This window comes from Erithacus rubecula (assembly GCF_903797595.1).
Source record: "Erithacus rubecula genome assembly, chromosome: 22".
NCBI classification, from domain to species: Eukaryota; Metazoa; Chordata; class Aves; order Passeriformes; family Muscicapidae; genus Erithacus; species Erithacus rubecula.
The window spans coordinates 10237672-10254743 of NC_136674.1; the positions used below are offsets into that span (position 1 = coordinate 10237672).

Consider the following 17072-nt stretch of genomic DNA (forward strand, 5'->3'; position numbering starts at 1 on the left):
AACCTTAGTGGGAACAATTTACTTCCTTTGGAAAAAAGATATTTGACTTGTTTTAAGAGATTGCCAGGAAAATTACTTTGAGACTATTAAAGAAAGGAGACATAGGAATAGTTTAGTTATTGGTGGCAGTGTGAATCCTCAAATATTACAGTTAAAATATTACACTTGTACATCCTCTCAGTGTTCTTATCAACACACTTCTGCAGAGATGCTTACACTAATTCCTCCTCCATGGAAAAGGTATTAATTAAATTAGTAATTAAAACCTGAAGTTCTGGGAGTTGTCAGAAACGTGGATGTCACAATTTGAAGCTTATGTCCACAGATGTGTTTGCTGAGGGTGACTGTGCTCTAAAGGAAAATGCTGAGTAATGAGGTGAACATGGAAGTAACTGGGAAAAACCCCGCAAACTGATGAAGTTGATGTAGAAGTCCAAATATTTCATCTCAAATTGCAAAATAAATGTTGTAGCAGCCTGCTGATATCTATACTGGAGTACATGAGAAAAACCAGCAACAGAACATCTGAGGTCAAACAATCCTCTAATCTAGTAACGAAAAGAGAAAACTTTATGTCCACAGATGAGTGAGACATAAGAGGACACCAGGAGTCCTCTGCATACATTTTAGAGCCAAAGTTGGTGCCACCTTCAGCCTTGCAGGAAGATCTTTTCCTCCCAGCCATGAATCCAGGAGCTGGTGGTAGAGTTGGGAGAGCTGTTGCTCACTTCAAAGGGGAGTGTGTAGATTACAGATAATGGTGTTAGTTAATAATTCAGCTCATAACACCCATCGGTTTGAAACATTTAAGGAAGGAATGAAGTGTCTTTGTCAGTAAAGAGAAAGAACAAGGACTGCAGTTCTTTGCCTCAGATGTCTCTGCTGAGAGATTAAAGCTCTCCCAGGTGCCATTCCCAGGTCTGCTGTGGGGACTTAAAGGAAGGGTGTGTGTTCACTTTCTTGACCAGACATTGGAAATATCCCCATATTGCCTTGAATTAGAGTCATGTAAAAGATTAAAAAAAAAAACAAAACAGCTTCTTGTTTGTGCTCTCTGTCACAGCTCGAGTTTTCTGTAGGATCTTGGCACCAGCCTTGGCAACACTGAAGCAGTGGATTGGGCAAGGTGTGCGTGTCACAAATGGGACATTCCTGCAGGTCCCTTTAATTAATGGTGGGCAGCTGGTATCCATGGAAGGGAAGGCAAAGATCTTGGAGCATGGGAGCACTTTGGTGATAATTTGTTTTGTTGTTGTTTCATATTTAAAGTTTGAAGAACTAGAAAGATTCCTGTTCTTTCAACTATAGGACTCAAATTCCCAAGCTGGAGCTGTATTTTTCAGTCCCCGATAGGAGCACACCCACCATGTGTGTGCCAGGGGACACATACAAGGCCCCAGATTTGCTCAGCATTCCCACTTCTTCCTAGATCTCCATCTGCTGGCAGATGTGCCTTTCAAGTGGAGGTGCTTTGGAAAGGAAGGAACAAGAGAGAGCATGTGGAAATGTGCAGCAGCTGCCAGCTGGGCTCCCTATGTATATAGTTATATTTATATGTGTGCACAGCTATATTTATGTATGTGTATATAGCTATAGTTATATATGTCTATAGTTATAGGATAGTTACATTTTTATAGTTATATGTGTATAGTTATGTATAGTTATACATGTAATAGTTAGATTTACCTATATAGCTGTATGTATAGTTATAGGTACATTGATATTTCATAGGTGTACTAAAAAGTATATGGATATTTAAATAGATAACTGGGCAGTTTATACTGAATCTGCAGTAAGTTTTTAAGCAGAAATGGGTGTTGATTCGCATTTTCTGTGTTTTAAATTGCAGATGATGGAGTGTTGTAGTTGAAAACATGCTTCGTGTTTCAATAGTTGTGGCTGTCACAACAAATAACTCTCAGCACAGCGACAAGTTTACAAAAGAGAGGAGCGACTCCTCGTTTGCATCATTTTTTCATTTCCGTGAGTGACTCCAGGGGTGTCACAACGCCGCTCGCTGACCAGTTTCGCTTTCCTGGGGCCCCTTTTCCAGGAGCAGCGGGCGCGACCCCCGGCCCGCGGTGGTCCCGGTGGGTTCCCCGCGCCCTCCCGCATCCCCGCTCCGGCCCGAGCCCGCGGCTCCGGCCCGCAGGATCCTCCAGCTCCCCGCGGAGCCCGAGCGGCGGAATTCCACACCTCTGACATCAGCCCGACCTGGAACCTCCCCGAGCCCGAGCCCGAGCCGGAGCGCGGGGGCAATGGGCAGCGCCCCGCGGGGCGGCGCGGCCGGCCCGGAGCCGCGGCGGGCCGGGCCCGCCCGGGTGTCCCCCGCCCCCGCGGGCCCGGGCGCTGCAGGCGGGCGGCGGGGCGGGAGGGGGAGCCCGCGGCCCGGCCGGGGGCGGCGGCTCGGCTGCTCCACCCGCCCGTGTCCGCAGGTACGAGCGCCCGGCCGGCCCGGGGCTCGGCCGCCCGCCTGCCGGGACCTTCCGCCGCCACCGGAGCCGCGCTCCGGCCCCCGCCCCGCCGCCCGCGCCCCCGGCAGCGGCTCCGCCGCCGGGTCGCTGCCCATGTCCCAGCTCTGCTCGCCGTCCGCGCTCGCTGCCGGCACGGCCGGTGCCCGCCTCCGCTGCGGGGACGCCGCGCTTTGGAAGCCTTCCCGGAGCGCGCGGGGGTGCTGGCGCAGGTCGGGCGATTACATGCGGACACTTCACTTTCAGCCATGCCTGCCCCGGGAGCTCTCTGTCTGCTGTAATTTTCTCCCTTTGATCTCCCCGGATCCTCTTTCGGGCTGTGGAGCTCCGCTTGCACCTACCTGCCTGCTGCGTGTGTGCGAGAGAGAGTTTTCCTCTTTTTTTTAAATACTTTTGTTTTGGTTATAAATTCCAATTCCTCTTTTTTTTTTTTTTTTTTTTTTTTTTTTTTTTTTTTTTTTTTTTAAAGACCGAACCCAAACATCATCAGAGCCACATGGTTTTGTTAAGCTACTGGAAATAACTTTTGCCTGGGATTTACTGCAGCATTCCCTCCCGGCCTGGCCCCTGCGGACTCCTGCAGGCTCACTGCCTAACAGGTTTGCAAAGATTTTTTTTCTTGTAAATCCCCTTTTCTCTCCAGAGCCGTGCGATCACTGTAACTTCAGTTTAATGGAAAAAAACTTTCTGTCTTAATTCTTTCAGTTATGAAGACTTCGATGCGTTTCATGTGACCTTTGGGCAGATCGTGGAGCTTTCTATTTTATTTTCTGGGGCCTTGAGTCGGGATCTTCTTAACGTGTGCTTGGAAGTGGTCATACCGGAACTCGGGCACGCACAGAAATAGTGCGAGAGAAACCAGATACGCCGTAACTTTCTGCCCGATACCTGTTGGGCTTCGTGTCTAAACTTTGGTAGTGTTTGGGGGCCTTTTTTTATTTCCTGGAAACTTCCAACCATGAAGAGGAGTTCCGTGTTTTATTAATTATCTTTTAGAGGTCTACCCAGAGTCAGACTGTGAGCATGTATTCCTAAGGGAAAAGTGAAGCTGATCTCCAAACTTCAATGAAGCACTTCTGGCATGAGGAAGATGGAAGGGATCAACTCCATTTGGAAGGGAACGGTACCGGAGCAAGCCTTCTTGTCATCATAAATTCAAGGAATACCGCCTGCCTAATTTCTGAGAAGGATACCAATCGGTGCAGATAACATTAAGGTTGTGCTTGTGCTGTGGGAAATGCTAGCAAGAAGGTGAGGTGTTTCTCGAGGGTATTTGGGATGGATGTTTTGAACCTCTGGATCTTCCTAACTCTTGGCCAGGAGACAGGAGGCCTCCACATCCGCGGGGAGACCTCCCCGTGCCTCATCTCCGTGGGACCCGAGGAGCTCCTAATGCTCCTGTGCACCCAAACTGACTTCTTGCTCGCAACCTGTTTTGCTGATCCTTCTGGATTTATCTGCCGGAGGAGAGACTCGCAATTTAGGAGGGTTTTTTGTTGGGTTTTTGTTTTTTGGGGTTTTTTTTTGTTGGTTTTTTTTTTTTTTTTTTTTTTAGTTTGTTTGTTTAAAATATGCCTCTGAGCTCCCGGCGGCCTCTGAGCACGTGGCACGGGGCGAGAAGAGCGGCGATGGCGAGAGCCGGCGTCGGCGGGGAGCCGCGCTGGCGGTGACCGAGCCCCGCTCTGCGGCCCCTGGCTCTGTCCGGAGCCGGCTCGGAGCCCCGGGAGCGGTGCCGCCGGCCGGGCCCGCCGCGCTGAGGACGCGTTCCCGAGCGGTATGAGCGGCCGGAGCCCGCTGCTGGTAGCATGAGTGCTGGCCCCCAGGTGCAGCTGGCTGTCCTCTGGCCTTGGCTGCTCATGGCGACCCTGCAGGCAGGACTGGGCCACACCGGGCTGGCGCTGGCGGCGGCCGTGGAGTCGGAGCGGGCGGCGGCGCAGAAAGCCATCATCAGGGTCATCCCGCTCAAAGTGGAGCCCATCATCCTGGAAGGGGAGTTCGCCAACGTTGCCGAGGTGACTCCGGCCGAAGGGAAACTGCTGCAGGTAAGTGCAGCGGTGCCTGGTCCCGCTCCAGCGGCCTCGCGACCCGCCCCAGCCGGTCCCCTTTCCCTCCTGGCTTCCTCGGGCTCCGTGTCCCGCCTCGGCTGTGTGCGTTCGTGCCGCGCTCCGTGCGCTGTCCCTGCGCGGGGACAGCATCGTGCGAAGGGCTCAGCCTTCCTTCAGGGCCGAGCTGTGGCTGCGCCTTGTTACTGCTGAGTTGTGGATGTGGTCGGCTGATTCCGTGGAGATTATTTTGTATCTTAATTGATGTTATAAAGCTGAGTGTGTCAAGTCACATGTCGGGATGTGAGGCATCTGACAGAAAACAGGATTAGTATTTTTTTCTCTGAAATTCATGAGGTTTTCCACGCTCTCCGCCGAGATCGGGGTTCTGTTTTAGCTCTAAAACCCACCCTGGCTGTGCCATTAGAATCTCTGGGCCTGCTTCTTGTTGCCTGTACCTGAAGGGTGAATGTTGCCCATACAGGAGCTCTAGTGGTATCACCACCAGGTGTTTTTATAGATTAATTAATGCTGTTCTCTGACCTTTATTAAGGGAAGAGTATTTCCACACCTATGCAGGTGGTGCAGGTGCTGCATAGCCAGAGCTGAGCCATTCACAGAACAGACCCATCTCCTGCACACACTGAGTTTGGAGCACGGTTTCCTGAGACCTGGTGTACATTCTCTCCGTTCTGTGGCTCATCTGCATGGCAATTGTGTGCTTTATTCCCAAGAACAACAACAAAGGACAAAATAGCCTACATTAATATTAAGTCTTAATTTTCTCCTGGATTTTTCCAGCACTTTCCAAATGGGTTGTGTTGAAATCCTAATTAAATTTGTAGTCTGGAAACTTAAAGTAATAAATTTTGTGTTGTTTTTTAAGAAGAGAAGGGACAGTGGAGCCAGCTTTAGAATATGGTCACCTGTCTGAAAGTGAACAATTTGTTGACATGAATAAAGCCTGCTTTTCCATGCCTTTTGAACTCCTCAGACTGAAATCTCTGCTATAAACTTATATTACCAGGCTAAAAAAAAATATCTGAGACAAATGCATTCAAGGTCCTCTTCTGTTGTGAGGCAATGTCCAGGAAAGTCAATATTTGTTCCTTACAAAAGCTACAGTGGTGTTGCAATCCGAGCACAAAGTATAGGGTAGGACCTTTTGGAAATGGGAGGATGATAAACCTCTCCTGAGGATATGTGGAAGTTTCTAACCAAATGCAGCAACACCAAGTGAGAATTTTGTGCTATCACAGCAGCACCAACCAGGTGTTTGAAATAAAAAGCTGTGAATAGTGTCCAATTTCATCCTTTAAAAGTCATCCTCCAAATGGAAAGGGCTGGGGAAGCTCTGATCCAGCCTGGTGAGTTTGGACACACAGACACTGCTCTGCCCTGGGTGTGTTTCAGGCCTTGACTCAGCCACTCTGTGTGCTCAGGTGAGCTCCTGCTCCACATCCCCTGGATCCAGAGCGGGAAGTCCTGCTTTCAGCTGGGACAGGGGGTCAGGCTGTGCCTTCTGCAGCAGGATGTTTGCCCAGTGCCAGGCACTGTGCTCTGGGAGGGCTTAGCCAAGTGTACCAGTGACCTCTCCTGCAGGTCTCACGCTGTGGTTTCTGACTTTGCTGCTTAATATTGAAACTTGGCCTGTTCAGTGATGTTTAGAATTATTTGGTTCCTGATCCTGCAGTGAGCTCTTACCTCTGGAAAGAGAAATGGAAAATGGGGACATGCATCTGCAGGTACAAAATAAGTAAGAATGAGTGGGATAATACTTTTCTGTTTGCTTTTAGGTAGTGGTAAATTAAAACACCTCAAAATCAGGCTTTATTGGGACATCTCATTTTGCACGTGGTTGTCAGCATCCCAATCTTGCAAAAACTTTAGGTCATGTGCTTAACTTTGATGTCACTGGAAACTCCTACTTAATAATAAACTTATGGCTGTGCATGCATATCTGTGCAATTGCTGCTTGAAATGCAGGTTTAGGGACATAACATGGTACATCTACAGTTATTCAGTAAGAAGAGGGGTTTTTTTACAGCATTTTTGCATAGGTCTTGGTTATGTCAGACTCTGTAAGGTGCAGTCAGGCCTGTCCAGGACAGCACAAACTGCAGAACTTAGCTTGGAAGAGAGGCATGGATGGCCCAGTCTTGTTTCCAAAGCAATGCTCTCTCTTCCTTCAGAGGTAGAACAGGATTGCCCAAGGATCAGTGGTGCAGGGTAAGCCTCGTAGTCAAGTGAGGTTCTCTTTTTTATGACTTGCAGTTCTCTTCATAGTGCTCTGGTCAATATATTTTTAGAAATACATTCTTAATTTAGTGCAGAAAATCCTGCAGGTTAATGATGGAGCCTCACCAAATGTATTTCTATCAGAATGGTTTCCTGGTTCATTTCTCCTTGCCCTATTTTCCAGGATCATCTGCAGAAATGGACTTTGATTGTGGTGTGTTACATCTCAGAAGCCAACTTTAGCAATTTCCTCTTTGCATACAATAAAAGAGCCCCAGTGTTGAGCACCCCCTCACAGCCTTTGCCCCTGTGAGCAGTTTTGTGGAGAATCTCTGTATTTCCCTTGTTGCCCAGTGGGTGAGCAGGAAGATGCCAGGGAGCCACCACCCCTGCCAGTGTAACCCCAGCATGTTCCTCTGGCACTCCAACGCTGCCTCTGCTCTGTGATGCAAAGGGACAGGAATTTCTCAAGCAGGCAGAGACACTTAAGCCTTTATAGGTCAAAAAACCAACACCTCAGATTTCTTGCAGAAATCGTCTCCAGGCTTGTGCAGTGCTCCAGCTTGTTCAGGGAGCACCTGCTATGAGCATTAACTCTTGCTGGATGCAGGAAGCACCTGGAGAACTCACTGGTAGTTTCCAAACTGGAAGTTTAATTGGGAAAGAATTGTTCCCTGTGAGGGTGGGCAGGGCTGGCACAGGGTGCCCAGAGCAGCTGTGGCTGCCCCTGGATCCCTGGCAGTGCCCAAGGCCAGGCTGGACAGGGCTGGGGAGCAGCTGGGACAGTGGGAGGTGTCCCTGCCATGGCAGGGGGTGAACTGAATGAATTTTAAAATCCCTTGCAACCCAGACCAGTCTGGGATTTTGTGATCTCTGTAGGAATCTGAACTGCCATTAAAAGTCCCATGGGACTCAAAATCTGGCCCTTTATTACAGATGGAGGAACCAAAGCTTTTAGACAAGTAGGTTGGAAGGACAATGGACAATCCATGAGCAGCTCAGGATTCAACATGCCCTCGGAAACTTGCAGTTCTTGTGGCTGTTTGCAGATTAACTCCCTTTCACAGGATTATTGTAGAGATTTTTCAGCTTCTTTGAGACTTCTGCTGCTCTATTGACTGACTTCTGAGGAATAGGTCTTGGTTTCCTTCTTTCCCTTGACTCAGTCTCCATTTGTACTGGAGTGAGTTGATTTTGGTTGCAGATAGATAGGAAAATGAGGAATGTCTTGGAAAGAAAGGAGAGAGTCACTGGAGCGAGTTGAAAGAAGATTTTTTTAATTTGAATTACAGCATGTGAAAATCTAATCGTGGAAGAAAAAGAAACCTTTTTATTTGAGTAATAGTTCATCACTTACAGTCTTGTTTTGGACAGTTGAAGAATGATTCAAGATTCAGGGGTGCATTATTAAAACTGAGCATTAATATCTCAGTTTAAATATTAATTAAAATATTAATATATTTAAGTATGTATAGCCCCCATCTTCTACAGAGAGGATGGGATAATTTTCTTTGTCTGAGCAAGAGTGGCAGGGATTGGTACACTCTCTAGTTCTAGGGCATTTGAGAATAAGTGTTAAAAGTTTGGGAAGAGTCCCTGTTAATGATATTTAAAAAGTGATGGATAACCTCACATTACTACAGGGAGGGGCAAAAGTGGATGAGCAGTCCAAATCCCTTCACATGCTGACACATAGAAAAATTCCAGTGCATGTGTGGGACAGTGGCACAGTCTCACTGAGCAGGCAGTGTGTGGAACTGTTTTTCCCAACATCCATTATTTCATTGCAAGTCTCACAATACTTTATTCCATTTCTGTACAAGGCTCAGTAGTTTTCATAATGAGGGTATTGTAAGAGAAAGTCAACTTCACTTACCCACGAAGTGCATTGTTTTAACTTATCACTGCAGGAAAACACCTTGAAGAAAATTTAAAAAAACTTAAAAAAGCCCACAGAAAAAGCTCCCTAAAGGCTCTGAACCCCCACACCAAGGATTATCCTCCTCTCCTCCCTGAAGAATAAATTGCATGAAAAAACATTCAAATTGATATATTTAGGATGGCTTGAGTGAGAATTGGAGAGGAGCCTGAATCACCTTTTCTGGTTTTTTGGTGGCATGTACCGTTCAGAAGAAGAAAATCAATCACAGATCCGTTAGAGGAGGAACCTGGTGTTCAGAACAGCAGTGATAATTATCACCTTGGATTTGCTGCAGTGACTGTGGGAGGACCTTGGGACATGGAGAGTGTTCCCAGTGTTGCAAGGCACATTGCAGTTGGAGTTGGAATCATCTCCTTGAGTTGTCGAAGAGATTTACACTCCTAACCCATACCAAAGTAAATACCTTAGTAGAATTCTATCCTCCCAGCTCCTGCATCAACAAAAGGATGTTGAGTGCATAATGTTGACAGAGATCAAAGAAGTGGGAAAGTCGAACCAGATGATAAATGGGGACTTAAATTACGTGTGAATGAGCTGGTCAGATAGCACAATACGAGGCAGGTTCAAAGGAGCATTTCTGTCTGTGGAACAGCTCGTACTCAAGTACACAGACTTGACTGAGCGTTAAGTAATGTGCAGGAACTGCCTCAGAAGCAGCAATAATGGAGCCACTTGGCCTGAGTGCAGTGCAGTGAAAATGGGTACCTGAATACCAAAAAGTGTGACTGACAGAAACCATTAATGGGAAATGGCATTGAAACTCTGAGACAATGGCTCCTACAGAGGGAAAAACCCCACACTTTTACATGGCACATAGATACTGCCCAGGAAAGGCTGAGACATTTGGCATTATTTAACCTGGAAAAAAGAAGTTCCAGGCTTACCTGATCATGGCCTTCCAGCACCTGAAGTAGCCAACAAGAAAGATGGAGAGAGACTATTTACAAGGGCCTGGAGTGACAGGACAAGATAGAATGGATTCAACCCAGAAGACAATAGGTTTAAATTAGATATTAGGAAAAAATTTCTTCCCTGTGAGGGTGCTGAGGCCCTGCCACAGGTTGTCCAGAGCTGCCCCTGGATCCCTGGAAGTGCCCAAGGCCAGGTTGGATGTGGGACAGTGGGAGGTGTCCCTGTGCATGGCAAGGGATGGAATGAGCTGAGCATCAAGGTCCCTCCCAACCTGAACCATCCTGTGATTCTGTGATTCTATGAAAATAGAAGCTGTCTTGAGTGACACACGAAACAGTGACTCAGAAAGGCTGTAGTCACCCAGCACAGGGACATTGCTAGTGTTGAAGAAGCCTCAAACAGATTTTCTTAGAAATTGGACATAGAGTATGAGTGCAGTGTTGGCCGTGTCCAGTGTAACCCACAGTGTGGATTAGTTTGGTATTGGTGAGGATTGAAGTGCAACTGGAAGGTGAGCCATTAAAATCCAGGATGCAGAGTAGGAGCCTCCATTAGAGGTGGCTTCTAGGAAGGTTCATCTCAGAGCTGTTTTCTGAACCCCAGCCCCCTCTTGAGCCTGTACAGAGGCTGAGCTGGAGCTTTCCATCATGATGTGTCTTCTTTCCTCACCCAGAAAACATGTGACTGGAAACTGTTCCTGTTTAAGGAGATTAAAGGACTTTAAACCTAACTCTCCCAGCTTCCCAGTGCACCATCTGGTGCTGGTTGTAGTTGCAGTTGCGTTATTTATGATGGTGGGTGCAGATCCATCTTGAACTGAAGATTTTCAGTAGTAAAAAGGTGACAGATTTGGAGGCTCCTGACTTGAACAGAGTAGAGATCTGTGGTCAGGAGACTGAACCCACAGGGCTGGGGTGAGTGACAGTCAATAGAGGATGTCTGGCCATGCACAAACCCTGGAATACATCCAGGGAACAAGTGGCATTTCCCAAAGATAAGCTGGCAAAGGAGTGAGATACAGGAGAAGGGAAACAGGCCCCTATGGTGCTTGCAGGCTGTAGCAAGGCTGAATTTATGGTAGAATGTTCTGAACCATTAGAGAATTTTTTTTTCTGTGCCTCTATCAAGTGAAAGCTTGGTGGGTATTTCCTGTGGATTGAGGGAGACTGTTTGAACTGTATGTGAATTCATTGTTTTTATATTAAAACTTTCAGAATTGTCAAAAATAATGTAAACTCAGTATGATCAAAGAGGGCTCTCTTTTATCAGGCTGGATTTTGGAAAAAATTGACATGAATTTTTATTAATATATCTCAATGGTTTTCTATGCAGTGAAACATGCCAAAAACATGTCTAAGAGCCTAAATGTTCACAACCCTTGCCTAAAAACTTCTGTGGACTTTGCCCAAAAGTCATAGTATGAAAAAAAAGCAAGTTTTATCCTAAAGTGAGAAAAGTATCAAGCAAATACAATGGGAAATATGCAGTGTAGTTGACTTTCAGGTCTTATCATCATCAGTATCACGACACTCTATGCTGCAGGGATTGCCAAGGGTCAAATAAGTGAAATTTTGGGTTATGAACAAGCAGGATTGTAAAATGAATCTCAGTACAAGGGAATATATCACACTTGAATAATACACATTCACATTTTATTACCCTTTTGGTCTTCCCTCCATTCAAGCTTGGCTGCAGCAGGGACAGGTGAAAAGGTAGACCGAAGTGTTGTGGATGGTCACGGTCTCCTCTGTCTTTGAGTTCTGTGATTTATTACTTAGTTTTAATACCTATTTCTTTTCCCCCCTTATTTCCTGGCTGCAAAGAACAGGAAACTCTGCAGAGCCTTTCATTTGCCCACAACACTTTCAGGCTGCATTAAGGAGTGGTAATCACATCTCATGCTTCGGAGCTTTGGGCGCAGCTTCCAGCGGCTCCGGCGGGGACTTGGCCAAGAGTTGTCTTGGGACCTTTTCATCTTGTTTTTAGGAGCATCAAGGATTGGCCTTACCTCACAACATGTAGGTCAGTGTTCAAAGGCAGTAGAGAGAAGATTGTTTTGGATGTGCTTAGATAGTATGGGTTACTCCTGTGGTGCCAGATTTCAGTGGAAGACTCTCTTCACCCCTGCAGCCACCCTGTTCAAATTATCTGAAATTTTGGAGGTGTGTCCTCTTCTTGTGCATGTTGAGATCTGAATCATCTGCCTAAATCAATGGATGTATTCTTACTTCCCCATCCCTGAAGGAGCTGGTTAAGGGCATTAGTGGCCCTTTGATCTCTCTTTTGTTCTCCATCTCAGTAATTTGGTCTCCAGTGATCAAATGCATTAATCTAATGCTTATTACTGTGCTCAGCATCAGGGTAGTGGCAGAGATGTACTGGATTGTCAAACACAGCAGTTCTGACTGGGGAGTTGAATAAATTCCTCTGGCCATAAACTCTGTGAAACAAATTAAAAGCTTTTGACTGGGTTTGGTTATGACATGTTACTTCTGAATGTAAGTAAAGCAGTTTGGGGATTAAATTTGCTTTGTTTTGGTAAAAGGTATGTGAATTCTAGTTCAAAATTACATGGAAGGATAGGTTTCAACTTCCTACTTCCAAAGCTTGTCAGCAGCTGTGTTTCCATGGGGTGGGTGTTGGGCAGCACTGTTGGTATAGAACTGTAGAGGGGTGTGTTCCACAGAAACTCAGGGAGAATGACCCTGGGATTGAGTTGATCCAGATGTAAAAAATGAGCAGCACTCCAGTCCTGTTAGAGATGTGTTCTCCTTAAAAAGGCCACCAAGCTGAGAAACAGCAATGCAGGCACAGTGAAGACACTGTCTAGAATGGGTATGGGGAAATGACCACGTGGCAGAGCAGAAGAGACAAGTTCTAGGGAGTGAGTGTAGAACACTGGTTCTTTTGTTAGTTGAGTTTTGTGCAAGATCCTGTACCAAAATGTTGCTTTTAGATTGTTTAAATATAGGGAACGCCTCTAAGGCTGTGAAAGTCAACTAAGAGAGTGAATTGTGATGATTGCTGTAGCTTTCACACAGCTTCCTGTGTGTCAGTTTGATTCAAAAATTAAATCTTGGCAGGTTGGTCTCTTTACACGACCATCCAGTGTAGAGATGCAGCTCCAAACCCAGCCCTTACTACTTTTTAGAGTAGTAAGAGAGATAGTGCTCCAGTCCTGAGTGCTGTTCCTTCCAAAATGATCTGAATAACTTTTTATTTACTAAGACAATTCTATGCCAAAGTAAGTGGAACCTCTCCAAGATGTTGAAGAGATGAGAGTTCCCCTTCTTCTGCCTGTGACACTGCACTGCTGCTGTTCCTTTGTTCCCTAAGGTTGGATGGTACTCCAGCCATGGTGTGGGTGCCCATTGTCCCTGAGTGTCAGTGCTGAAGACTTGTCTCCAAACATTTCCCTGGGGCCACCAAAATGCTACTGGCCTCCCCATAACCCTGTTTCACCTGGTCTCATTCACATAACATGCCTCAGGCTATATAGTCCCACTCAGCTATTTTTTTCCCTCATCTACTCCCCCAAATGTCTTTTTTAATCCTCTGTGATTTTCATCTTGCTTAGAATAGTGGTTGCTCTTGTTGCTTTTCTGAATGTGTTGTTCTTGTTCAGTAGCAGTTCACAGAAGGTTCAGGCTGTTGCCTGTCAGCATTTGCTTCCAACACTTTGCTCTCCTCAGAGAGATAATCTGGTCTTTCCATCACCTCCTTCAGAGGACCTCTGACCTCTCTTTAGTCACTCCAGGGGAACAAAAGCTGCTATTTGTGAATTTTGTACAACTTCTCCCTGAGAGAAGCACATCAGATTTGAGTGATGGACGAACCCCACATGCTTGTACAACACGCAGCCCTTATGTTAAGAAAGATCATCAAACAACTTGTGTTGGTTTTTGGTTGAGAAACCACCATTTCATCATTTCTGGCAGTTGCACCTGATTGTGGCCAGAGTTGGTGGCAGCTCTTTTCTTCATCCTTCTTCTCTGGCTGCCTCTTTTGTGGTTGCTTTCTCCACAGAATAAACTGGGAATGCCATGCTGGCCTTGGCCTTTTCCATGCCCTCATTCAAAATCCTGCTTCTGAAAAGTCACTCTGGACAGTGACAATCATGGACTTTATTCCTGCTGTGATGTGAAATGGCCAAAAATAATCCCCAGTTGTGTTTTAATTTAGAAAAGGGTGACATGAAATCAATAAGATCATTAAAAAGAATCTGAGAGGGCACCAAGAGTTACATCCATTGCATCAAAGTGTTTGAGGACACTGCAGTAAGAATTAAGATAAAATGTGTACCTCTTGAGAAATACTTGAAAAATGAAAAAAGCATATCAGGATGCCTAAATGTAAGAGTAAGAAAGTATATAAAAGCATCCTAGAAAATCAAGAAATTTAGTAAAATTAGAAAAAAGAGGAACAGCCTAAAAGATATGAAGACAGTGAAAAGAGAGAGAAATAACTTGAAAATGGTAATGCTAGATTCTCTTCAGTCACAAGCAGAAACTTCACCTGACAGTTGGGTAGGATCTATAAAAATTAAAAGTCTAAAGCTTTGCTTAGGGCAGCTAAACTCCCAGCAGAAAATGAATGCAATTCACCTTGTGCTTTCATCTATCTCAGCTTGAAATGTCTGGAGATGAGATGGTGATGGAGACAGACACAATTACTACTATCAGTTGCTGGGATCAGGTGGTATTCACCCAAGGACTGGGGAGGATGAAATCATTGAACTATTAACTTGTCTATGAACTCTTGTTTGAAATCCCTGGAAGGTGGCTGATGGGATTCCAGTTTTTCTCCGAGTTCCAATTCATCCACAAAAGCCCAGAGCACTGTCTTGTAAAATGATAAGTTGATAGAAATTAGAGTGTAATGAGTGGATGTGAAGGACTCAGCTGCAGCATCAGCTGGGCAGGTCTGGCTGAATTTCCCAAATGTAAAGATTCCTGTGAAACTAAGATATAAATTAGGAAGGAGGCCCCTGGATAAATAATTATTGGAAGGTAAGAATCAGGTGGAAGGAGAGACTGGCCAGACTTTGCCTTTGGAAGGAGCCCGTGGAAGGAGGCTGTGTGTGCTGTAGCTGTGCTCTCCCAGGTGTTGATGAGCAACATGGGAATGGGAATGCATTGCTAATGTTCTATAGCTTTCCAATACATTATCTAATTAGAAGTAATGAAGACAAGGTTCATGTATGAATCATTGCACAACCTTATGAGACCAAATACCTCAGGAGAACATGGAGAATCAGTAATTTCTTCACCTTCAGGTGATAGCTCTGATTTGCCATTGCCTCAACTATGTCTTGTGATTTTAACTGGTCCGTGCAAGTGTCAGCTTGATATGTGGTGGTTGCCATGAAGACAGAAGGAACATCAGCAATGAAAATGAGAGAATAAACCAGAGAATCTCCTTGAGCTCCAGTGAAAATCCCAGGTACATCCAGATGTTGAATCCCGTGTGCAGTTCTGTTCCCCACAGCTCTAAAAAAGCAGCAGCTGTATTGGAAGATGTTTGGAGAAAAAAAAAAAGGATAAAAGGAAGCATAAGAAGATGTGTTTTATCCAAAGAATAACAAACTGGACTAACTCTTTTCTGGCTGGAAAAGAAGCAGCCAAAGAAGACACAGAGAAGAAGGAAGCAGCCAAGAGATATAGAGAAGATCCAGAGAGTCATGAATAGGGATTGACTGTTACTTTCTCTCCGTGTGAAAATAATGGGGCATCACATGAGGCTACAAAGAGTCAGGTTCAAAGGGAGCTGCTCTTCACTAACTGTACAATTAACATGTCCAATCCCTTGCTGCAGGAGCTGCTGTAGATGCTGAAAGCTTACAGAGGTTCATAATGGAACCTCTGGAACTAATGAATGGGGAAGGCTCCATCAGTGGCTGTAAAATAACCAGGCCCAGCCTCAGGGAGGCTATAAAATGTTGGAGGCTTGGAGAATGCCTGGGGCAGAAGCCCTACAAGCTTGTCCTGTTCTTACTACTCCTTCAGAAATTCACTGCTGGCAACTGTCAAGGCAAAAATGCTGGGCTGGATGGACCTTTGTTCCAAATCAACCCCTGCATTGTCCTCTCCTGCAGAAACCTTCCAGCCCCAGCTGCACTGCCCTCAGTACCAGCCCTTCCAGCCCCCCTCTGCTCTGTTTGGGCAAGTCTGGGTGGAAAAATGCGTAAGGACCTCCTTCAGTCTCCATCACTACATGGAGCTCAGCTCTTTGTTCACACAGAAAGCACTGCAAGGTTCCTTGGATTCAAATATTGCAAATCTCACAGCATGGCTTTCAGCCGGCGCTGTTAATCAGCATTTGAAGCCCTTGGCACTTTGGCCTGTATATCATGGAATCTTGGAATGGCTTGGTTCAGAAGGAACCTTAAATGTCATCTTGTTCCAACCCCTGCTATGGATAGAGACAGCTTCCACCAGACCAGTTGCTCCCAGTCATGCCCAGCTTTACTGAACATACCATTTTTATTCTTTGTCACCATCATCATTCACAATTCCCTCAACTGTGTTCCACTGATGGGATAATAACTCTGCATACATCTCAAGCAGCCAGAACCAGGATCTCTGATACCTTCCAGAGAGTTTGGGTACAGCACAGGCTCTCAGCAGTTATCTTCTCTTCATAAGAGCTGTATCTCAATAACAGACAGATATTCCCACATTTGAAATAAGTGTTTTTCTACTTATTACAGAATATGTATTTTTTGAAGGTCTCTTGGCATACTCCCCTTTCCTTGCCTAGGGAATGAATCAAACATCATCATGGTGATATTTCATCACCTAGAAAAGCAGTTGATGTCAAATCATGGAATCATTTAAGCTGGAAAAGATGTTTAAAATCTTTGATTGTGAACATAAAAATTTATCTTGAAACAAATGGAACTGAGACATCATACTACTGGGAAAAAAACCCCAGGCATAATCCTATGGCTATCAGCTGAATTACTCTACACTGCAGATTTAATGAAGCTCCTAAATGTGCCATGAATGGCCATAAGCATTTTGTGCATTTTAGAAAGATATGTTTTATTGAGAGATATCAGGTAATAAATCAGATAACTACTTCTGGGACATAAATTCTTAACCCCAACTGGGAGGTGTTAAGTCAAAAATAGCTTCAAACCCATGCCAACCATACCATTTTAGATTGGATTTTGGGGAAAATTTCTTAATTGAAACGTTGGTCAGGCACTGGCAGAGGCTGTTCAGGGCAGTGGTGGAGTCCCCATCCCTGGAGGGGTTTAACACTACTGTGGATGTGGCACTTGGGAAACTGGGTCAGTGGTAGCCTTGGCAGTGCTGGGAGAATGGTTGGGCTTGATGATCCCAAGTTTCCCAACCTAAACACTTCTATGTTTCTGTGATTTGCATTTTTAGGTCTTCTTTTTCAGTCAAAGAAGGTATTTTGAGGTCCTGTTGTTTCTGTCTCAAGCTATGGAGGCAGGGAATG

The 17072-nt window shown here is 45.5% G+C and overlaps 1 protein-coding gene across 1 annotated transcript in view; it reads left to right on the forward strand.

Annotated features, from left to right (window-relative positions):
* The first annotated feature begins 3999 nt into the window (after positions 1-3999).
* RNF43 (ring finger protein 43) overlaps positions 4000-17072 on the forward strand; it is a 55842-nt gene continuing 42769 nt past the window's right edge. The window contains exon 1 of the mRNA XM_079324772.1: positions 4000-4513. Coding sequence (XP_079180898.1) covers positions 4277-4513 — 237 coding nt within the window. The 5' untranslated portion in view covers positions 4000-4276. The remainder of the gene's footprint in view (positions 4514-17072) is intronic.